This window comes from Empidonax traillii, unplaced genomic scaffold, assembly GCF_003031625.1.
Source record: "Empidonax traillii isolate 1590-97213 ecotype Southwest subspecies unplaced genomic scaffold, ASM303162v1 scaffold541:size654180, whole genome shotgun sequence".
NCBI lineage: Eukaryota > Metazoa > Chordata > Aves > Passeriformes > Tyrannidae > Empidonax > Empidonax traillii.
Genome location: NW_020955734.1, coordinates 364,506 through 388,503, shown reverse-complemented (window position 1 = coordinate 388,503; position 23,998 = coordinate 364,506). Strand labels below are relative to the sequence as shown.

The following is a 23,998-nucleotide window of genomic DNA, read 5'->3' as shown; positions in this document are numbered from 1 at the left end:
AAAAAAAAAAAAAGCACACAGACATCAACTATTCACCTTGATGAAAGTCTCAATACAGCTATGGAAAGCCTAAGTATTTATTCTCTTACAGTACACTGGGTGCCGGCTGCAAAAAGAACAAAAAAAATGTATTCACTTCAGGCACAACTTCTTTCTTTTTAAATTTAAATCAGTAAAAGAAACTGGGTTTAGAAGCTGCAGTGTTCTAAGCAGCAGCAGATTTGTGCATTGTTTTAAATATATTTAAATTACCACACTGATGGCACACCTCAGCCTTATGAAATTCTGCACTGTCTGTTCCAGAACACCACAAAATCCACCGACCCCGGGAGAGACTTGCACTGAGCTCTAACGACTGGCTAAAGGAGTCAAGTTAAATGAACTAGGAAAACACTATAACATTTGGCCATCAACTCAAGGTATCTGAATGTTCATCGAGATCTGATATAAAATGAACTTATTCCACCCTCACATGGTCCTCAGAATTTGAGCAGAGTGAGCTGAAGTGAGCCTTCCCCTCCACTCGGGAGGGGATGTAATGCAACTGAGCACTAAGGCATAATAAACCTTGGCCAAAAAACAAGGATAAAGCATAATAACTGTAGTGCAGAATTCCACAAGGTCTGCCCGAGCAGAGCTGTCTATGTTTACTCACAGAGGCAATGGAGATTGCAGTTACCAGTTGCGTTAAATGCACCATTCAAAACAAGCTTCTAAAATGTGATACTATAAGGCGCCACCTTGAAAGTTCTCCAGAATGCAACTGTGCAGAAATTTAAAATGGTTTCGTAAATTTAATTTTAAACATAACATGAGAAGGTGTTAAAACCGGTGGAATAGCTTCTGAGAATTTGGAGGAAGGGATGAACAGGGAGATATTCAGTACCCTTCGCCAGCCCCACCGCGCGGCCCAACGTCGGCGTGGGGTTGGGATCAGTCTATAACACCAGCCTGGCGGATCTTTCTCTCTGCACCAAATCCCTGCAGAAAGGAAAACAAAGCCAACTTTTTAGCTCCAGCAGCGTGGAATCGTGAAATCATTTTGACTGGAAAAGATCGTTGGGATCGTCAAGTCCAACCATTATCACGGCACCACCCCCGGGCTTTGAGGCCAAGCTGATCCTTCCCACCCAAGTGCAGCATTAGCACATTTCTAATTAATTATATTTGTCTTCAGAAATAGGTTCTGGGGGGTGTTCTTTACAGTCCTAGATACTGCACAGATTCCAGACAGTTTGCTCTTCAGATTTCAGACCCCTTCACTCCTGGCAAACCTTCAGTGAAAGCCAAGTTTGGGAAAAGGGATTTCACTTACTGGCTCTGAGAAAGGGAGCAGGTTTATAACCAAGACAACCATTATGGGCTAGAAAACAAGCAGCAGTTGGTTGCTTCTCTGAAACCCCAGCACACATCACTGACACGGGGCACAGCACCCTGTGTGCTAAAAAAACCCAAGCTCACCCATCAGGTGAGCAGTTCAGCACAGATGGGAGCAGACACCGGGTATCTGACAGTTCACACTCTAACAGAAGCAGCACTGCTGTGTCCCCAAAGCAAGGCCCACCCTGCAGTTACCCTGGCAGGCTGTACCTTTGAGTTGTCGGGCCCCCGGGGCTGGCGGAGCACTGTGAGACGCGGGGCGTTGGCATCATCCAGGTTGATGCTCTTTAAACGGTTCACGAGTCTATCGGGACGCGGAGCAGCAACGGCCTTGGCGCCTTCGCTGTAACAGAGGGCACACACAGGGCACTGGTGACTCCCCACAGCTGCTGCCAGTGACCTCATTCATTTACCTCAGCCCTTTACTACAGTATTTTACAGCAGTGTAGATTGTCCCCAGGAAGCACTAGTGCAACTTAACCTGTGTGACAGCACACCTGGCTGACATTGGGACTCTGCCCCAAAGCTTTACCTCCCACACAGAACTCTGAAATAGCAGCAGCTCAGTGTTCTCTAAAAGTTGTTCTTTACTGACTTGAGCTGTTGCATTTACTCTCACACTTACATAAGTAGTATTTCCTACATTTCTGTTTCCCAGAGAAGCTGTGGCTGCCCCGTCCCTGGAAGTGTCCAAGGCCAGGTTGGACTGGTTTTGGAGTAACCTGTTCCAGTGGAAGGTGTCCCTGCCCATGGCTGGGGGTGGAAGGAGATGGCTTTTAAGGTCTCTTATGACCCAAACAATTCTGGAATTCTATAACTGAACTGCAATATATAAAAGCTTATGAGTATATCATGGTAGAGCATTAATATCTCTGAAGAGGATGAGAACAGAGAATTCTGAGAAAACTTACACATTAGCTTTGTGTCACTGCACAAGCTTAAGCAAAATCCAAATTGTGCAGTTTTCTACAAGTGTCTTAAGTAGCTCAAAAGCAAAAAAATACCCATAAGCCTTAAGAAATGCCACACCAAAAAGAAGAGCCCCTAACAACATGGGTTTTCTACTTAAAAAAATTAAGAGTTGCTCTTCAGAAAACAGGTGGCAGCTCTATGGAATGTGTTGGCCAGAGGCCAGCATCCACACAGGAACACTATCAGTTTTCTTCTATTTTCAAGGCTGCACTCAAATTCCTGCTACAGGGGGAGTTTAAGAATAGATTAAGAAGGAAACAAGCTCTCTATAATTAGGAAGAGCTGGGGGGAGTCCTGCTGCCCTGCACTGCATCCCCCTCTAAGTGCTGGCAGCTCTCAGGTGAGGGCTTCTCTCCCTGAAGGCAGCTGGAATCCAGAGCTCCTGTTCCAGGAGCAGCCAGCTCGGGCTGAATCGGCCTGCAGGGCACTGCTGTGATGCAGACACTGTGCCAGGTTCAATCCCTTTCATTCCAGAGCCTCACCAGACACGCCACACGTTACAGGCACTGCATTTTCCTGTGCGCTGGTTCAGGATTACGGAGAACTCCACCTCATCCCCAGCCTGGAGCTCCACACCATCCTGGACTTCTTTGACATGGAAGAAGAGCTTTTTGCTGTCACCAACTTCGTAGTTAATGAAACCAAACTGAAAAGCAACAAATCACAAGGTTATTGATTCCCTCTGGACCCAAACAGAGGCATCATTGCATTCAAACCCTCCAAAACTCTGTGGTGCCCAAGAGAAGCAGAAATGCAACTTCTACATTGAATAGAACATTCTGTCTGGAAACAACACTTCTGGGAATCCAGGCACTCTTCTTGGATTTGTAACTCACACCTATGTTCCAAAATCTATAGAACAAGTTCTGAAAACTGCCCAAGTCCTGGCAGCTGTATTAAACTAAGACAAGCACTGCTGCAAGCTCTAGGACTCCCTGAAAGGTTTTTTTTTGGTCTGTCACTGGGATAAGCAGCCAGTTATTTCCACTTTCTATTCTATACATGTAGTATCTATAAACCCAGAAAACATTCACAGCACTGAACTTGCTAACCATTCTGAAATGCAGCTAACGAGGGCCATAATCAGCCTTTGCATTTCAGGTGGTCTGTCATCACTGACTGCTTAATGCTGCGAAGAAGCTCCTCCCAGAGGCAGAGCATGTGCAGTTCTCTTCTTCTGAAGACTTGTTTTTCCTACCAACATGCACCTTGGTGTCCCCCCAGCAGTGACTCACCTGGTCCTTGACACACTCCACGGTGGCTCTGCGGAACGGGGTGATGTTCACAGCCATCGTCTGCCCGTTCTGCCCGAGAACACAGAGCTGGAACTTCACCGTCTCCCCCTTCTGCAGACAGTCACCTTTGTTTGCCATTCCAACAATTCCAAATGGATAGACCTCTCCTTTCATCTCACCTGGAGAGGGGGGGGAAAAGCACAAGGCAGAACTGAGAGGCCTTTCCCACCTGAGTTCAGACTTCCAATATTAAAAATGCAACTTTTACTGCCAGCTTAGCAGTGTCCATATAATCCTCAACACTTCTATTTACAGTGTAACTTGTGCACTTCTTGTGCACTTGTGAAAGGAACACTTAAAGTAACAAATCTTACCATCTTCCATGACTTCAATCATGCCCTGGTACTCAGTCTGTGTGGGATCTACACTCCTCAAAGGACGAATTACTTTACCAGAGTAAACAGTTGGATCAGCTTCTTCAGTGATACCATTCACTGAAAAGAGACAGACAGTGGAGGAATAGGATGTTCTAACCATAGTTTATTTTAAAATTAATTTAATTAAGTGATTCAGATTGACCAGGAGCCAACAGTTTGCAACTGCCTGACACCTGATCAAAACCACAGCGATATTTAATATGTGGAAGTAGAGAAATACTGTTTTCTCAAGAAATTCGTGGAGATTGAAAAGCAAATCAAAGTATTTCACTTCTCTTCCACTGCATTCCCTGCTCACTTTAATCATCCAATATAAGTGGGCATTTCCCCCTATCCCAAGACTTTAATACCCTCCTATGCCCCCCTCCTGCAACCTTCCCTCCGTGAGCTACAGCACCACCAGTGCAATTACTAATTTGGCCAGTTCTGCCACTCTGTCTCTCCTTCAAATCCCCCAATTGAAAGGTTCAGAGGACACTAAAGGTCCAAAGAATTGCTACTGTCTCCAGAACTGCTGCTCTGTGCTTGTCTGTTCTCTGGAAACACAGGCAGCAGCTTTTAGGAAACCAGTGGCCACCCCACCTGCCAAGAGCCCTGTCAGCAGAAAACACCAGGTACAGCCTCACCTGCATGTGTTTTGTTCACCTTCTCTGCACTAACTTTGTTTCCTTTGCCTTTTGACAAGCTGTATTCCACAGTGTCTCCAAGTTCCAGGCTATCGATATCTCCACAGTATTCACTGCAGGAACACAATGAGGTACAGTTTCCCTTTAATTACATGACAACAGTGATGCTCATCCAACATCCACATTGGTTGATCAGAAATTTTAAATTGCTCAACGCTTCACATTTTTAAGAAATCTTTATTAAGGAAAATGATGCATTTCAAATATACAAACACAGGTGGATTTGGTATTCAGAGGCACAGAACACCAGGACTGCTGACTAACTGGAAAGCCTGAACCAGTCCAGTGAGAAAATAAATGGAACTGTAGATATCTAAGCACATATATATATGTGCATGTGTGAAGTGAAACCACCCCCACAACAGACACACAATCAAATAGTATTAAAATTGTCACTCGCCTGTAGTGGAAGAAGATCTCCTTATCATGATTGGCTGTTTCAATAAATCCAAAGTTATCTTTCAGGGCTGCCACATATCCCAAAAGCCTCTTAGAGCTGTAATTGCGTCCCAGCATCCTGACAGAAACAGCTGTTTGCAGACCAGTTCTCTTCACTTCACACACACAGAACTCGACCTGTTGAAGAGGTGTTAATCAATGCTAGACAGAAAAACCCAAATAAACCATGACCACCAACAAAAAACACCCCAATCAGCTCATTTCAAAGCTGTGTAGCTCTGAATCAGTTCCTAGGGTTTCCAGGGAAGGAGTTTTCCAGGCACTGCTTTCCCATAAACATTTCAGTCGTGGACATCTCCTACATTCCAGAGAGCAGCAGTCACAGCTGGGATAGCTGCAAGGCAGGACAGCCTCCAGCACTCAGCTCTTTACCCCTTGAAAAAGAGAAACTCTCTGTTTATGTGGAGAGAAACTCTCCTTTTCCTACACCAGTGACCCACAGTAAGAGGTACCTTGCTTCACTTCCTTCAGATTTTATAAAAATTCCTCTTTCAAAAAGCATCATTTACAAATAAGACACCATTTTCTTTTATGTATCACCAGGCTGGAGGATATTTTTAGTTATACAGAAGATCAAGCCACTCAAACACAGTATTCCAGCTAATATTACACAGGTGCCCTGTCCTTTGTTTGTTCCAAGAGGGAGAAAAAATCCAGAAATAAGGCAAAGAGGAGCTCACACCTCACAATACACAGAACAATATTTCCCAATAGCACACTCAGTTTTATCACCTTATCTCCTATCTGGGGATTAGTAGATCCTTCCACATCCTTGGCCTGGTAAGGAATGGTCAGTTTTACTCCACAGTCATCATACACAATTATTCCATCCTCAGCTTCCTGAAAAACAAGAGGTCAGAATCCAGCAATCGGTGTCTCATTTGTAAGCAAAGAAGTTTCCTACACAATAATTGCTCAAAACCACAAGCAAACTGAGTAAGAAGCTTTAAATGATGACAGACAATATGTTTATAGGAAATAAAAGTATTAGTACCAGTTCCAGGAAGTATTTACTGGAACCTTAAATATTTTGGGGTTGTTTAAAAAGCATGACAAAGCAATAAGAGGTTCCCCTCCAGCTCCAGAAACTTAATTTTAAACAATTCTATCTAGTAGCATATGTAGTGGGAGATAGAAAGAAATTTCCCATCAGGTTCCTGGAATTTATTCTCAACAACATGATAACAGAGGTGTTATTTACGATCTTGTTCACACAAATGAGTTTTCTCTGACTGCTGTCATCAGCTATTCAGTGTCATCCACTTTATACAGGATATGTGGTGCTTCAAAACAGTGGAATTACAGATTTTAAGGAAGCAGCCCCAGTCTCCAATGCCAGGAATGTAGAACAGGTATTCCAGGAGAGCAGCATTATTACCTTCTCTTTGCCTTTATTTGGGCTAGTGGCTTTGGCTGGAGTGGCTTCTTTGTCTATAGTGCCCACAAAACGATGTTCTGATTGAGTGTGGAAAGAAACTGTGCCCTTGGGAAGCTTTTTAATCCTTATGGCGTGGTTCCTTTGGGTAGACAACATATCCTGAAAGAGAAGGCCCAGCAGATGTTACACAGACTGCACAGAATTTCTTGAAACGCTCAGATTTTATAGAAGTAATAATCTCACTTACAGGAACGACAGTGAACTCTACTTCATCAGAAATATGGAGCTGATTCCCATCCATGATTTCACTGAAGTGGAAGAACATCCGAGCATCCCTGTCCACACACTTAATGAAGCCAAAGCCATCTCTCATCGCTGCAATCACACCCTGAGAACAGGAAAATCAGCAATTACAGTGTTGTTACTGCTGTGTGACACCTGTCTGCAGGTGCTCCACCTGTCTGGGGTTTGCAATAGAGCCTGAATCCTGTGAAAACACCTAATTTGTCCAATGTGCTTCTTGGCAACCCAAAATTCAAGCAAGTCCTACTCACCCAGTTCCTCTACCTTATTTCTTATAAACAGAGGAGAAGATTAATTTAAGCCACTAACAAAAAGGATTATGGTTAAAATTCTGCCAGTGCTGCTACACAAAGAACACAATCTTGAAAGGGGCAACTCCACATCAACTACAGGAGTATAGAAAATATGCATAAACCCAAAAAAAGACAGAAGAACCTACATAAAAAGGAAATAAAATTAGAGGGAAGTTTAAGAGAAAAAACATCTCATTTCCAGACACAAATGAAGGAATCATGAAGAAGTTGTTTAACAAGACTACCCTATCCATGGGTGTATATTATGGTAAGCATGTTCCACAATATTTTAGTGGCCTTCCTGATAACCACTAGAAATGGAATGCTGAATGATAAACAAAAAATACTGTTAACAAAACAAACCCTAGCACCAGATCACACCAGAACTGAGAAAGAATTAGTAACTTATTTAATTTAACCTAGTTACTACAGAGCCTTTAGCAGGTCTCAGAGGATCTGAACAATGCCAAGGTACTTCCCACCTTTAGGAACATTCTCCTCTTAAACAACCTCCAGCAAACCAGCCAGCCTTTCTAGAAGCTGCCAACACTTGTCACCTCAATGACAGCTCAATTCAGGCAGGCAGATGTATCAAGCCAGAGTGGAAATCTAAGAAGTCTATAGGATAGAATCCCAAAACCTCAGAGGCTGAAGTCAAAGTTCAGGGTTTTTTTTAAAGCAAAGGGTCATAATTCACAGCACACTGGTGTGACAACACTGTAACTGGACTCCAATTGAAAATGAAGGCAGTTACAGTCTGGTTGGAACACAACCAACATTCCAAGTTACAGGAATGAAAGATATTCTATAATACTCATTAGCACATCCATCTTAGTCCCTGTAATCCACAAAGAGGTTTTGTATGGGAGAGAACTCCCTCCTCTTTACCATCCTTCTGCTTGAGCCTCAGGAAGAGACTGGCCAGAAAACACAAAATCCAAAAGCTGCACACAGTTCCTCCTCCAATTATCAAGATTTTTCACTACCTGAACCACAGTAGGCCCAGGTTCTTCCAGTTTCCCTAAGGAATATGAGTAAATTACTCTAGTATATGAATTTTTTAAACTAACAGGTCAAGACTACATTAATATAACCATCAATCCCCTCTAAGAGGGTCAAACTAAGGTCTCATTTCCTAACATGGTTTCACTTAAATGTGATTTTTTTATACTTTTCAAGCAAAGAGGCAGAGGATTAATTCTGAATTTTCTACTTGGTTTGGACTGCACACCTGAGGACTGGATTTCAGAGAGGGCAACGCAAGACACCAGCGATTTTTACATTTTCATCTACGACTCCCTCCGTGTTTTACTTCCATTTTCCCCCCTCAAAAATGAACAATTTTTTTCAAGACAGGTACTTACCATTTCTCTAGTTTCATTGGTAAACTGGAAAGTGTTGGGGAGAACCTCAATGTTGGTGGCACGTTCCAGTTTGTCCCGTCTGTCTGTGGAAATGTTGAACCGCACGTGGTCGCTTTCCAGCAAGGTCACCTTGGATTTGGTGTCTTTGTCTCCAAAGGGAAGTTCTTTAGGAATCACAAAGTCCACTTTGATGCGGCCGGGTAAAGGATCGCTCTGCAGACACAAAAACGCCAACAGGAGAGGGGGGAAATTTACCCACAAGACTCATTTTAACTGCAGACAACACAAGTATTTCTGATGGAGAAATTAGGCATATTTCAGGAATTACATTTATGAGCATACTTTGACCACTTCGGAGAGTTCTTAGTCAAAAATTTCTTATTCAAAACACCCTAAACCTTCCCACAATAACAGAGACCCACCTACAACCTTCAAGGAAGTGGTTATGGACACTCTCACCCCTTAAGTCAAACATTACAGATTAAAAGCCTCATTAAGTGTTAATGCTCACAGGAATCCATAGATCTGGCTTATCCCAGCAAATACTTTTCCCCTTTTCCCTACTCTTTTGCCTTAAAGATATGTCCTAACCCCACAAAATTCAAGGAAACACACACTCCCTCAATGTCCCACTACCATTACTTTTGCTCTTTGGGTATAAAATTAAAAAAGAATAAATCCTTTCCTATGACATGGTGCTTATGCAGACAGGTACAGGGAAATGGGAACACTTGAACTGTTTGGCTGGAATTCAATACAATCAAAACACCATTTCACAAACTGAAGTGACCACTGAAACTCACCTGGTTTTTGCTGGGTACTTTTGGAATTACTTTGGTTACAGTTCCTTCAAAATGCTCAATGCTGATATCTTCAAAAATGACAGTTCCTTGAGGCAGCAGTCTAACATCTGTTGCAACTTCTTTACCCTAAGAACACAAAATCAGTCAAATACCCAAAAAAAGAAGAGAGACAGCAACAGACACTTCCCAGTGAACCTCCTCCCCCCTTTTTTAAAGTTGGAGCAAACAGGGCAGTTCATGCCCTAAGACCTTGTCTCCCGTTTTACTGGATTTCGTCTTACATTTCTGTCTTTGATTGTAAACTCCACATCATCACCAGGCTGTAAGGTTTCTAGGTCACCTTTAAATTCACTATAGTGAAAGAATATCTCCTTCACGACATCACCTCTCTCAATAAATCCAAAGGCTTCCTGTGAACAGAAAAAAAAAGTGTTTAATAAATTGCCCATTACTATAATATACCAAGAAAGAATTTCACAGGTTCTACCAAACACAATAATTGACTGTGAATCCCAGTAGAGCACTGAGGAGTGCACACAGCTAACAGGCTACCACAAAAATATATATAAACAGAAGCAAATGAGATTTTTTAAAAAGAGCATTAGTATCATAGATGAGTTGCTTAAGCTGTTTCACACAATTTACACCCACAGCTCAAACTTTTAGTAGCTCTTACTAACTTCAATATATTACTTTTAACCCTGCTTTTCAAAACAGCATTTTATTTTCAAATGAAACTTAAAATCACTCACTTTCATGGCACAGACTACTCCTTGACAGCGGGCTTGTTTCTTTTTTAATAGCATAATGTTACGAGCACTTACAGCACCAGTACTAGAGGGGAAAAAAACAAGAGCAAAACTTAAAACTCAAACAAAAATGAAGATTTTATTTCATGCAATTTAATCTCTCAGAACAGGTATGAATTCTGCCTTGACCACTAAAACCAGCACCAAGCCAGAAAAGCAAGACCAACTTACTGTTTATTTGTATCAATTATAAAGTTTATTTTATCTCCCGTTTCCAGCTGTACGTTTCCTTCAACATCCTCTGGGGTGTAAGTCAGGTAAAATACTTCCTGTAAATTAACATTAACTAAAGTTACTCCATTTGCAGCATAGCTGTTTCAAAGAAAGATTAACACAATTTTGTTTAAAAACAACATCTGCTTAATTTAGTGAGAAAATGGACGGTGATCAAACATGGCATGCAAAACATTCTTTTTTTGCATCGTGCTGTTTTGATGAGTCTGTGACAAGCAATTTGACAGGTTTGTACGTGGCCATCTTTAATATTCAGTGTCTAAACTTTAGAAGTTCAAGACAAGGATACATGAACTTCGGGAAGTTTTAAAGGAGAACAACTATTCGGCTCTGTAGAAAGTTCTCCACAGAAATAAGCAAGCAAACTGTCAAAAATAAATCACTGTTTGTAGTAATTACCAAAGCATGCTTTTTTTTTTTTCTTTTTTTTGGCCAAGAACTGCACAGTTCAGTGCAATTTAAAGTCTGCATTAAATCGAATCTTTCATTTTGCTCATAGACCACAGTGATGGATCAGTGAAGAGTTCAAGTAAAATGCACAAGCTTTACCCCATTACGTTCGTAGCAAACACTCCCTGTTGGACTTTGACCCGGGGCAGCTGGAGATTTACTCTCTAAATTGTGAGGAACAGCACACACAACCTACCAGTCAAAAAAAAAAAAAAAAAAAAAATCCATTGCTAGTCATTTCAGGAGTGGCATTTTTGTTGAACACAAAATGAATCTCAGCACCCTCTACTACACACTCAACAGGGAATGCCACGCTGTAAAGTTTCAATCTCCCAGGACCTCTCGGCTCCAAGAAGCGTTTGGAGCCAAGTAAAGAGCTCAGACTGAACCTCTGAATTTTTAACAGAACACACTGAAATGTGTTTCAGTGGAACTAACACTGTATGTAGTTAATCTGCATGCTAAATGAACCCAGCCTTCTGTACTGGAGTAAGGGGTAGAAATTATGCAGGGATAGAAAAGAGACACTAACTTGTCCATTTATTCGTTCTTCAGGTAATATTTCTGGTTTTATCTTCACCAATTTAATAGCAATGGGTTTTCCAGTTCGGCGATCAGAAGACACTTCAAACTCAACGTCATCTACGAGACAATCAGAGGTGACAGTGAGAGAGTTCTGGTTGGGTCTGTTTGTTTGTATTTTTTTAATAAGAATCACTAAATGGCTGTGTTTGCCAATTCACTGCTTGTAGCCAAACACAACAAAGTAGAACTCAGGTGCTTTTGTTGCCAGGGAAGGACAAACTATTTGCATACATTTCTCTGGTTATTCTGTTCATTCTCTCCTGTTGCTAATGAATATTCTACTGTAATTCCATAGCAATTCCCTCCCCATGCCCTGCTCACTACACAGCAGACTCCACAGGGAAGTTCAGACAACACAGCACAGGCCATTAATCAGTTTAGAAACTTCCCTGCCACGCTAATTATCAGCATGAAGTCGCAGCCTCCCCCTGCTGAAAAACACCTCACTCTAAACAACTAATCCTAGAAAGATAAACAGGGAGTCCGAGAGGTAAATTCTCCCACAGTCTGAGTACTTGGCTGCACCTCAGGCAGACAAGTTTGACCTGACACTGCTCCATTTCAACTGCGTGCACCACCAGCTGCACAAAGTGCTGGGAAGGGCTCCCACCACGAGCGGTGGGTCGTTAATTGTCTCCTTAAACCGCCAGAAGCCACCAACAACTGTTGGTGTCATCAAAACAGGATAAAAGTCAAAGAGACTGGTCTGCACACAGGAGCTGCTGCCTCACCTCCTACTTTGAGCTCCTGCAGGTTGCCGTTGTACTGTGAGCAGTGGAAGAAGAGCCTGGCCTGCCGTTCCGAGCACTGGATGAATCCATACGAGGTCAGCAGCTTCTCTATAACCCCAGTCTCGCGCAGCGCCGCCGAAGTACCGTTGGGGTACCCGTTGTGTCCATTGTTGTGGAGCAGGTTTGGATCAAAGCTCATCTGTTTGGAGGAAAGCACAGGGGGAAAAAAAACCCCCAAACCGAGACTTGAGATCGGTTTCTCCACGTTTCTGTAATGTAATAACTGACAGAGAGCTTGTGGAAGTTACTGACACAAGTAAACACTAATAATGTCTACCAAACCCACCAAAATAGTGATGTTTTTGTAATGCAGGAAGCCTTAAAATTTAAACAGGCAAGGTATTTATAAAATAAGCCAGAATTCTAATAACCAAATAAAGCTTGCTTAGAGCAAACCAGACTTCTGACATTTTTAGAATAAGTATTCCACCTCACGTTCCCACACTCCCACGTTCACTATTTCACACGAAAGCCTCAAAATATCTCAAATATCTGCTCTTTCTAATCACCTGTTTAGTTTGGAAAATGCAAACTAAACCAACGCAATTAGGTTCACATCCCTGCACAGTTTGTCCCTAGTTTGGGTTCAGTCTTTCATACTATAAAAAAAAAATGGTATTAATGAAACAGTTTTGCACAGTTATGGAATTAATACCCAGAATTAAAACCTGAATTGACATTCCTGGGGCACAGAGGCTCAAGTGCTAGAAAGACTGAGAAAATCTGAAAATAGCATGAAACTAAAGTTAAATCTGTACTGAACTGTGGAATTAACTTACATCCATTAAAACATTTTTTTAAACAGGGTATGTTTTCCCTTTTTAAGCCACAGATTCAATCTTGAAATATTTCCCATCCCTTTACTAACCCCACTGGCTTTTTGATGTACAAGTCTCATTTCTAAAAGCAAGCCACTTGGACTTACAGGTTAGCAATTAAATCAGATGAAATGTATTACACCTCACTAAACACTGTAATTCAAGAGAGACAACCGAAGCAACCCTTCCTCCCAAGGAGGAAGCCAATATGCATCTTAAAATACAGAATTATTTGTTAAGTTTCCAGAATATTTAATCTGGAAACAGAATGAGACTGTATCTGTTCTCTGCTTTCTTGCTGCAACAAGCAGAAGAGATTAAAAATTAGTCAGCAATTTGTTTAGTGGAGGTAAAACACCTGAGCAACTCCTAAAACAGTCACACTTTTTACTGTAGCCCAGCCATCAAGTTACTCAATGTATCAGAAGGAACAGATACAGATTGTCCTCTTATGCTGTTTGGGAAATCAGTTTAGAAGTGATCAGAGAGCACCAAAAAACATCTGCTGTGAAGTTCTTGGGCAGAAATCTTTGGTCTTTGACATTAAAAAAAAAAAAAAAAATCAAGTGGGAACAACCACACAAAGTAAGGATTGACAGAGTTTTGGGTTCCAAGAGGGGGAGGTGTTCTCCTCCCTTCTGGTTCAGACTCACATGGGGTAGAAGCAGATGAAGGAAAATACAAATAACAGAAGGTGGGGGAGTGATATGAGGGGGAAAAGGATCCCATGACACTGTGTAATGGTGTCCATCCCACAGAGCTGGGACAGCACAGTGCAGAGCTGGGGGACCACAGTCCTGCTCAGCACTTACAAAGAGCAGTGTTTTCACCCCAAATTCTTTAAACTTCAGTGAACCAGTAAATCTGTTATAATTCTGTAATATCCACTGCTTGTTTTCTTGTTCTACACCTCATTTTCCTTTCCCTTAAAAACTAGTAGGAATCCCTCTGAATTTTTAATCAATACTGCCCACTTATTCTTACCCTACCAACCTGCAGTAACTGGCACCAATCAACACCCTTAGCATGTTCAAGTCATGAAACACTGAAAGCACTTCCCAAAGCTGCTGAGATTTACTGACTAGCATCACTCCAAGATAAGAATCCTCATCTTTTGAGGAAGGCAATCCCAGGACATTCCACACACGAGAAGATGCCCTTGTGGGAAGGCGACAGCTGAAGTGTTTCAAGCCATCCTAGAGTTTGAAATACTTGTCAAAAATAAACTGGTCCTGCAAGTAGGGTGGCTGGGGGAAGGGCAAATGACATGTTATTATACCTTCTCCCAGGAGAATTACAGGCCAGACCATTAACCCATTCTGGAGGCTGAACTGAGCGTGCCAAAGACTTCTGTGAGTCACAAAATGGCCACTTCATCTCTGATACCACAAACACAGACACCCTGCCTGAGACATCAACTGACAGACCAAAGGCAATGCTACTGAAGGTACATCAGAGAGAGAAAGTGACAAAAATCTACTTAAAAATCAGATTCAGAATAGCCTTTCTTAGGGTTAGGAAGCCACAGTGCTGTAAGCTCAGGCACCCCTTGAACAGTTTGAGTTTAAAGGAGCACAGCACAAAACTCCCCATCCATCCTCTAGAGCCTGACAACTTGAGCTCAAAGATTCCTCAGGTGGCAGGAAAACTTGCTGTACAGAGAAAGATACTTTACATTTTCAGCAGCCTTTCCAGATAATTGTCAAATTCCTACACCTGTTCAAACAATGTTACAACAGAGCATAACCAATATCAAATAACAGCTATTTATATGTATCACCAGGGGTCTTGGCATAAAACTGTTCCTCAAGAAACTTCTAGCAACAGGCTACAACCTATTAATGTACAAACAAGACTTTCTTGGGCCTGAAATACAAGTTACATACTTGACCAAGATGAATTCCTGGCTCTGCTGTCCACTGCCAACAGCTGACTTGGTTTACAAGAATATGAACTATGAACCCACCAGTACAAGTTCTCAGAGGAAGAAAAGAAGAAAAAAAACTGTGCAGGAAGATTAAAAGACTAAACACAGGGTATTTGAAAACAGGGATTGGAACCATGAACCTACTGTTACTAGAAGAGAGAAGCATCAATCATCAGCTCTCCAGGGTTATAAGTATTGCTCAAAAGAACCATACTGCAGGTGCTAATAATTTGTCATACCACTAATAAATCAACATAACCGCAAAAAACCACACAGTGGTTTGGGTTGGAAGGGGCTTTTAGGATCATCCAGTTCCACCCCCTGCCATGGGTAGGAACACTTTCCACTATCCCAGGTTGCTCCAAGCCCCTTCCAACCTGGCCTTGGGCACTCCCAGGGATGGGGCAGCCACAGCTTCTCTGTGCCAGGGCCTCACTATTAAAAGAATTTTTATTAAGAACTACCAACAAGAACTAAAACACCCCAAACCATTCTGTTAAAAAACGGGTTCTTATTAAGTTTAAAACCCCATCTGTAACTCTTTACACAGCACCAACCTCGCAGTGATATTCAAATATTGCACTTTCAGTAGTATTTGCCGATTCTTCTGTTTCAGCACAAGTTTCTAAGGATGAAGACTGCTATTATTTAAAAAAAGGAACAAAAGGAGGAGAGACAAAAAGAGAAAAGAAAAAAAAAAGAAAAAAAGAAAGCAAAAGAAGGTGATCTATCAAGCTATAGAGAACACAAGTGCTGCTGCCCAGGGCAGTTTCACTACAGCACTGGAGAAAACAAAGACTATTTAGCAGCGTCGGGACGTGCTCTTTTGAAGCTGTTGAGTAGGCACAAACTTCTTGTTTCAGATCAAGCCTTGTATCTTCTTCAGTGTTAAGTTGCCTCTTCTTTGGTCTTGAGTTGTTGTTACGATGTGGTTTTTATTCTTTTCCTGATCTGAACTTGAAGCAGCAGTTTCAGGTGGTAAATTCTGTTCTGTTCCACTTCATACTGGAGGAAGGGAAAAGACACACACTAAATATCACTCGGAAGGAAATTCTCCTGAAGTCACAGAAAGGATTGGTTTGGAAGGGACCTTAAAGACCATCTAGTTCCAACCTGTATAAGTGAACCCTAAGTGTTCCTACAAACAGGTGTTATTTCCTCTACCTTAAACCTGGAAGTTTGGGAAAGGCTGTTTTACAGACATATCTGGCATTCCCATTTCCTCTTTTCAAAGAGCTACCTCCAAGCAGTGAGAATTTCCAATTTTAAACCCTTCAGACACAGTTAGGCATTTCAGGGAAACTCCCAGCTTGTAGCACTTAAAATGGCAACTTATCATTAGTATTTAACTCATTAGTCCTCCTATCAGTCATTTTATATGTGTGCTTATTAATTAAATTATGATATAATTTAGCAAGTGCTTGCACAGGTCCTCAGAGAGCAACAGGGTGTATGTGTGCGTGGGAATTAGAATTTCCTGATCATTTCTGTTCCAAGGGGTAAGTTAAGGATTAGCAATACCTGAAGCACATTTAGAATTATATAAAAATTAACAAATTTCTCAATTATATGTACAGCTGCTGCATGTAAAATAACTGCAGAGCCACTCTCTGGGCTTGTGGAAGTTTTTGCAAAATGGTGATTGCACACAGATGATATTTGGGCAGATAACACCACAGAGAAGCCTTTCTGCAACAATAGGTAGTTAGTAATTAATCCCCTCCTGAAGTTTTCCAGTCCCACTTTGTATTTTCGTGAGAAAAGCAGTTTCAGCAAACTGCCACCTACCACCCAAACCAAAACCTTATGGAAACAGAAGCTTTTCCTGAGAAGAAAGCAAATCAAGTTTTGAGTTTGTGGCTTACTCAATTGACAGATTAAAAAAAAAAAAAAAAAAAAAAGATCTTTTAGTGGACAAAAGCTGCCAAGAAGCCACACAGCTCTGACTCCAGGGATCCACTGGCATGCTGTGCAGTAATCCAAAGGGATGAAGCATCAACACAACTCTTCCCCAAGTTGTTCCACAAGTCCCACAACCAGAAGAGAAAAAATATGGACAAAGCATGAAAGAGAATAAAGGAACTGGGTGAGGGCTGTGCAAACCAGCACCTGGTGGGGAAGGTCTGCAGGGAAAGGGTCAATTATCAAACACTATCAACAAGAAGACAGGAAGTTCTTGCAGTAATAACAGTATCACCAGGCTTTCCCCACACCTCAGCATCGCATCCAGCAACTGTTGCCACAGTCTCCTGCAGGACAGTGTTATTTTTTGGGCAGGATTTCAGCTCTCAAATGAGCATCCCCTCAGCCAAGCTCAGAATGAAGCAGGCACACACTGCACCCCAAGAACTGAACACTGGGAATATTCTTATTCATGTACTTCTCTCTCATTTAATAGCCTAATGTGATCAGAGCTCTCCTAGAGCTGTAAGTTGTATCACGTTACATTTATCATTTTTCCAGGCTTAAAATATATCATATTTTCCCATAATAACCAAAACTCCCCTTCTGATCAAATATGACTAGAGGCCATTTTATCAGTAATCAAGTAAGGCACAAACCTTTCCATTAAAGCCAACTGAATTTGATAACAAGATGAGTTTAGTACACCACAGTTCTTTAAAAAAAAAAAGGTTACCAAGCAAGCATAACTCAAGCAAAAAGAAAAAATAATCTCACTGTGCTCGTCTGCCTCAAATTCTTTACTTTTTAATTCAGCTACTATAAATACTCCTCCAAATGGTAAACACCCCGAGCAGCTGCCCAGCCCCCAAGTCTCGCTGCCTCCTGCATTTGTGTATTTACAGCTGAAAGGTTTAATGCAAAGACAGGGAAGAGCTGAGCCCTGTTCTTGAGGGCCTTCCATGTGCAGACTCTGCTAAATGACAGTGAAGTCACATGAAGCTGTTCAGCCAGAAAGCACCTACAGAGCCCCACATGGAACCTGCCCGATGACAGCATTGTTCTGCTTCCCATTTTCTTCACAAAAACAGGCAGCTGCAAGAACCCGCATTCCATGGATCGGGCCATGTGCTTCTGGAAACGGCCTGCTCTTATGTGACTAAGATACAATTTAATGAAGGTAAAACTTTGTATTCTCGGAGCGCACGCACAACTCAGCTATCGGATACTTGGAGATCAGGCCACTCCACATCTTTCCAGGCCGATACTGGAAGCAAGCGCTAAACGCTGGCACCCCAACCAGCACGTGACAGCTGCGAGCCCAGCCGCCACCAGGGCAGCCGAGCCCGAAAAATACACGTATGGGGGAGAAAAAGGAGTTAAAGAACTGCCAAGGACATCTGTAATTCCAAAAACCCCCGTAGCGGTTAAAACAAAAATCGGGTTTTTTTTAGAGGGTGTGCGCTGCTCGGGGCAGAGCCCCGCGCCGGGCGCCGATGCGGGCGGTGGAGAAGCGGCCGCGGAGCTCCGGAGCCGCCTGGGCCCGACGCCGGTGGCCGGCGGGGCCGCGCTAGCTGCGCTGCACCAAGATGGAGGCGGCGGAGCGAGGGGCGGCCGCGCCGAGGGGCGGCGCCGGGGCCGCGGCCAGCGGGGCCCGCGGTGCGCGGGCGGGTCGGGCCTGTGACAGCGGTAGCGGCGGGGCCGTGCGGGCCGCCCCGGGCCGGGCAGGGCCGGGGGGCGATGTGCACAAAGGGGGGCGATGGCGGCCGCTCCCCGCACACAAAGGGCCGCGGCCGCGCCGCGCCGGGCGGGGCCGCGCGCGGCACGCCGGGAGCCGCCGCCGCCCCTCCGCCCGCACGGCCCCGCCGCTCCACCGCGGCCCGGAGCCCCCGGCGAGCCGCCCCCGCCCGCTACGGGCCCCAGCGAGTCGCGGCGCGGCGAGTCCCGGCGCGGCCGCCGCCGCCGCCCCGCACCGCCGGCCTAGTAGGCCGCACCCCCACACACCCCCCCCCACCAACCACCACCACACACACACACACACCCGCTCCGGGCGCGCTGCCCTCGGTGCGGCGGGAGGTGCGCGGGTGGCGCGGCGGGCGGAGCGCCCCCCACACATCCCCCCCCGGTGCCGTGAGGGGGGTCGCGGAGCGGCCCCGGGCCCGCACTCACCCCAACAGCTCAGCGCCCCCGCTCCAGCGCCGCCATGAGCAGCACGGCCCGGCACGTAGGACTGAGACCGCGCCGCTCTCGCGAGAGCCGCCCGGGGGGAGGGGAGGGCGGGGGGGGCGAGGGGGCGGGGCCGCTGAAGAGCTCTGTGTGTGGGGGGGTGGCGACAGCGCCCCCTGGCGGCCCCGGCGAGGGGCTGGAAAGAGGGAAAAGCTGTTAAAAAGTTTTATGTCTTTTCAATTAACGGCGTCCGAAATGCCCGTGAGGCGTTTTGATCTCCGCCATCCCACTGTGGGCTAACGGCCCTCCGATGGGGCGGTTGGTGTGCAGCCGGAAAAAAAAAAAGAAACAGAAACTAAATAGTTGGTTTGATTGAGGAGGGAGAGAAAACGCCGGCTGAGGGGAGAGAACGATTACCTAACTCAGAGAGAGACAGAGCCTAGGCTGACGGGACAGAGAAAATCCCGGCTGAAGGGAAAAGGAGAACCTGTTACAGTTGACTGAGAACGCTGTATTTTGTCTCTTATAAATTAATGTCGTCTGAAATGCCTGTGAGGCGTTTTTATATTCACTGTCCCAGTGCAGGTGAACATTCCCCCAAACCGAGTCATCTGTGCAGCCAGAAAGAACCCAGAAACTAAATAGCAGTTGGTTTGATTTGAGGGGTGAGAGGAAACCCCATGTGAGGGGGAAGAAAACCCCATGTGAGGGGGAAGGAGCTCGGCTTGGGGTCAGGGCAGGTTCTGTGCCCTCAGGCATTTACAGCCACAAACTCTGCATTTACAGATCCAGAACAGGACAGCAGTGAATGGCACATGCAGCTGTGTCACAGAAGGGAAAGGTTCCAGTTCAGGAAGCTCCATGATTCTATGAACATAATTAAACTTCCCTTGCCAATTCTGGTCCACTACTAGTTAACAGTAAACTCAATCAAAGCAACTGCTATTTATTTTTTTGGTTTTTTTTCTGCCTACACAGCAACAACCCAACTGGAGGGATGTTAAAAGAGATAAAATGCAGCATTTTGGTTATTGTAATATTTCCCTCAGGCAAGGTAAAAACTAGAGGGAGTGAAAAGGGCTTGAGAATATGCAGAATACACAGAATTCCCCCCAGGACTCATAAACAGAACACACTTGAGAAAATTACTTCCGACTGGGTTTTTTTTTTTTTTTATTCCCTCCTAAACAATTCCTAATAGAAAAGGATTGTAGGCAAGAACACGCCTGTACAGAAATCCTTTATATCTACCAATCTTGCTCGATATTGCAGATGTTCACAAGGAAATGTCTCTTAACAAGCACAGGAACAAGTCACCTTCTGCATCTATCGCTTGGGAAATAAAGACTGGCATAAAGATTTAAACTCATATTGGAAATGAGACGTTTATTGTTCTTGGGGGATTTTTCTTGGATCACAGGTCAGACAGAAATCTTTATATAGAAGTGTCAATAAAAATATCACCATGTCGATAAATTCCTACAACACTGCAACTCTAATTTCACTCAATGCAGTAACTGTGGAACACCTGGCACTGCACTCACCTGTGAAGTGACATTAAAAATCTCTCTGTGTGTTGGTTTGGTTATTTTTGAGGCAGACCTGAGCTCCCTCTTCCTGAGTCCGAAGTGGTGGGAGGCCAAAGAGCTTCGATCTGAAGGTGCTGAGCTCTGGGCAGGGGCTGAGCACCCTGACAGGTCAGGGCTGGCCAGCACCCACACCCCTGGGAGCACTGCTAAGGCTGGGACAGGTCTATCCACTGAAAAAAACACTAGTCAAATATGCAGAGTCCTTCAAAAACGCCTAGGTTTATGTCAGGAAGGGTTGTCCACTGATTTTCACCCCTACAACAAGGTAAAGCTGGCTCTGAATAGGAGTGGCTGCTTCAAGTGCCCTGCTGGCATCTGCTGTTCTCTCACCTGCTCCTGAGTGTCCAGGTAACAAAGTCAACCCAGGTAATAAAGTCAGTCCAGCTTACAGAGTCAACCCACCAAAACCCTGAGGGGTCACTCTGCAAAGCAAAACTGCTCCATGCAGCCAGAGCAAGCCACATCCCTGCCATTTACCACACTGGGGTTGGAATAACCTCTTATTCCCTCTCTCAAGGACAATAATCACAACCTTGCGTTGTGTTCTCGAGCTACAGACAAGGTGGGTTTAAAAGCCAACTGCACAGCTGGAATTAAATTACCTAAAGCTCATAAAAAAAAAATGACAGAGGGAGAGGAAATGAACCATCACAAGGGAGGACACATCAAACGCTTCAGTGTTGAGCATCCTAAGACAGAGCCACGAGCCTCTGCCATCAACATTTCAGGAAAACGCAGAGCAAACAGCCCAAACACTTGAAAGATAAAACAAATATACAAGGAAACAACCTGAAAGAACAAATCCCTTGCCAGGCAGTTTCATAATAGTCTCTGGAGGTTTGGAGATGAGGTTCTTGTGGCCTAAGCTTCACAGTCCGGCAGATCTTCTCTCTCCACCTCGAAAGATTCTTTGCTGATTGACAACAGTTCACGCAGCTCTTTGTTTTCAAGCTGCAAAAATCAATATTTTTGCTGAAATTGAAACGGGCTAATTCACAATTAAAGGATGACAAGCTTTCAGCAGCCCCACTATCCTCAGCCACTGGATCTCTTCTTACCTCCAGCTGAGCCAGTTTCTCCTGCACTTTAAAGAACTGATCATCATCCACTTGAACAGCTTTTCTCATCACCTCTCCCATCTCACATATTCTGTCTATTTGACTTTCAATTTCCTGAAAGACACAAAAGTAATACATTCAACATGTTCAGGCAAAAGCAACAGTCATAACTTATCCCCTCTAAACCACTTACTTCCATTGTCCTAATTTTGGATTCTTTTCATGTTTTGAATTTTAATCCTTCCCTCCCAAGCACTTGCAATCCTTTCTGTCTTGTACACAGAACATGTGCCTTACTGTCCTTTATCACGAGTCATCAGTGAAAACAGTGAACACAATCACAGCAGGCACCAAGATAAGGCACCCTGACTTGCTAAGAGGGAAATAACTTCAAGTGTGACAAGGACTGAGGGAACAGATTCAGGGTCACGTGAATGCAATTACCAGGCAGTAAATTTTATATGGTTTTATTAGACAAGCCTGGCTGTGACTTTACAAAGACATCAAATAGAAAAGCAAAGAAGATTTCAAGTGACAAGTGTGCAGCAAACAGGCCCATCTCAGAAGGCAATGAAACCAAAGCAAGTAAGACCAGAGCCTCCTGAGGCAGATTTTACAGGATCTGTCTGAGACAGCTCTAATCCTTCTGAAGAAGCATTTTGTTGAATCTCAGAAATGCACATAGAACAAACACCGACAAATTCTGTTTCCAACATGGAATGGAGCAGCTCCTGTTTGAAGAGCAATGTATCAGATAACGTGACAGGGTGGGGTTTCTTTTCTCTAAGTGCCCACAGTTCTTCCACTGGCTCTGGAAGATAAATGTACCACAGAGAAGACAACTCAGTTTTGAATTCCATTATTCACAAAGTATGTAAACAAATCAGAGCACCCAGAAGAGAGCTGGAGGAATAAGAAAGACTTCTGGGGAAAAAAAAAAAGATTATTATTTTTCTAAACAGGATGATTTTTGTGAACAGGAAGATGGTTATAATAAAAAAATATCTCTTTAAAAGATATTTTTTATTAGATACCTAAACATGAAACAGGCCACAGTTATCAGCAGCCACATCCCACCAGCTCTGAAGTCACTGAGTCCATGGATAAAGGGACACTTTTAGGCCACTGCAGAGAGTATCTGGATTTAAAAACACTTGGGAGTGAAGATCTCTTAAGAATTAAACATATACAGGTCACAGAGATTTAGGAGGTCCTTTTCCCTGTGCTACAGTTACTGAACAGTTATCTTTGATTTTACTGTAGAGGATCAGAAACGTTAATTCTTAACCCAGGGAATTCACCATCTGGTCGAAAGAATAAGACTCCACCTGGGCTGTGAAGTGTTATATTCTGAAAGGAATAGAGGGGAAAATACCAGCAGAGATAAGAGTTGGAGAAAATGTATTTTGCAGCAGAGACATTGCAGGAATGGAAATGGAGGTTGTATGACAGCGAGCAAGTGACATGGGCACTCCCCTGTCCCCATCCCACCTTACCACAGAATTAGCCTGATGGACTTTCAAGACCGGTTCTGCATCTTCACCTTTTCTCCCTTCCAAAAGCTGCAACATCTGCTTCCTGTACTTGCTCATGATGAGCTCCAGCGCATCTTGGTGCTCCTCCAGCGAGACCCACAGCTCTGCAGAACGCAGCCCGTCAGTGCCACGAAGGGAAGAGCGGGAGAACTCCCACGGCAGCGGCAGCAGGTGCCGGAGGGGCTGGGTACCAGCTGACGGTGGGATTCGCGCTGCCCACCACAGCTCAGGCTGGCACTGCCGTGGACCGGCCGAGGAGCCAAGCGGGGCACCCAGCGACTCTGCCACAGGCAACACGGATCCACCGCCGCTCCCCCGACAAGACCCTCCCGCCGGGACCCACCGAGCCCCTCTGACATCACCCAGCAGGACCCACCCCCTCGACCCCCAACACCCCCCGGGCCTCGCTCACCCCTGTTCTCCTGCTGCAGGTCGCGGATCTGCGTGTTCTCCTGCGCCAGCACCACGTGCGGCCGCAGCCGGGACGGGTCGGGCCGCTCCGCCGCGACGCCCGCGGGGCCCTGCCGAGACACGGCGGGGGTCGGTCAGTCGGGCGGCCCCTCCCGCCCAGCGCGGGCCGCTCCGCCCGCCCCGCGCTCACCTGGTGGTCGGCGCAGCCCGCGCCCGCCTCCCGCATGGCGGCCACGCGGCGGTGCAGCACGGCCGACTGGTCGATGAGCGACTCGGCCGCCGTGTCGTGCTCCTTCAGCCGCTCCAGCAGCGTGCGCGCGTCCGTCAGGATCTTGTCGATGGTGCAGCTCATGGCGGGCGGCGCGGCTCGGCCCGGCTCACCGCCGCGGCGGGGCCATGGGCGGCCCGGCCCC

The 23,998-nt window shown here is 44.8% G+C and overlaps 2 protein-coding genes across 2 annotated transcripts; both read right to left on the bottom strand.

The window, feature by feature from the left end:
* Positions 1–41: 41 nt before the first annotated feature.
* CSDE1 (cold shock domain containing E1) lies at positions 42–19,099 on the bottom strand. The gene is made up of 20 exons (XM_027897422.1): positions 18,996–19,099; positions 15,482–15,929; positions 12,120–12,318; positions 11,336–11,445; positions 10,903–10,995; positions 10,291–10,388; positions 10,063–10,144; positions 9,592–9,720; positions 9,311–9,436; positions 8,508–8,720; positions 6,795–6,935; positions 6,548–6,706; positions 5,902–6,009; positions 5,111–5,286; positions 4,651–4,763; positions 3,962–4,081; positions 3,588–3,766; positions 2,835–2,998; positions 1,591–1,723; positions 42–981 (listed from the first exon to the last, which is right to left on the bottom strand). The coding sequence occupies exons 3-20, from the start codon at positions 12,316–12,318 to the stop codon at positions 934–936; spliced, it is 2,391 nt and encodes a 796-aa protein (XP_027753223.1). The 5' UTR covers positions 15,482–15,929; positions 18,996–19,099; the 3' UTR covers positions 42–933.
* Positions 19,100–20,332: 1,233 nt separating this feature from the next.
* On the bottom strand, positions 20,333–23,998 carry SIKE1 (suppressor of IKBKE 1). Its single transcript, XM_027897425.1, has 5 exons — positions 23,782–23,998; positions 23,587–23,698; positions 23,136–23,278; positions 21,640–21,753; positions 20,333–21,532 (listed from the first exon to the last, which is right to left on the bottom strand). Exons 1-5 carry the CDS (start codon positions 23,935–23,937, stop codon positions 21,443–21,445), a joined length of 615 nt encoding a protein of 204 aa, XP_027753226.1. The 5' UTR covers positions 23,938–23,998; the 3' UTR covers positions 20,333–21,442.

Bases quoted from the DNA above. Each gene is read 5' to 3' on its own strand.
- CSDE1 (XM_027897422.1), bottom strand. From the start codon at position 12,318: ATGAGCTTTGATCCAAACCTGCTCCACAACAATGGACACAACGGGTAC. The intron at 8,721-9,310 runs GTGAGTTTCAGT...TTGTGTCTGCAG, and splicing joins AAGTACCCAGCAAAAACCAG to AGCGATCCTTTACCCGGCCG. The intron at 4,082-4,650 runs GTGAGGCTGTAC...GTCTCTTTTCAG, and splicing joins GGTGAACAAAACACATGCAG to TGAATGGTATCACTGAAGAA.
- SIKE1 (XM_027897425.1), bottom strand. From the start codon at position 23,937: ATGAGCTGCACCATCGACAAGATCCTGACGGACGCGCGCACGCTGCTG. The intron at 23,699-23,781 runs CACCAGGTGAGC...GCCGTGTCTCGG, and splicing joins CGGGCGCGGGCTGCGCCGAC to CAGGGCCCCGCGGGCGTCGC. The intron at 21,754-23,135 runs GTAAGGTGGGAT...TGTGTCTTTCAG, and splicing joins TCCATCAGGCTAATTCTGTG to GAAATTGAAAGTCAAATAGA.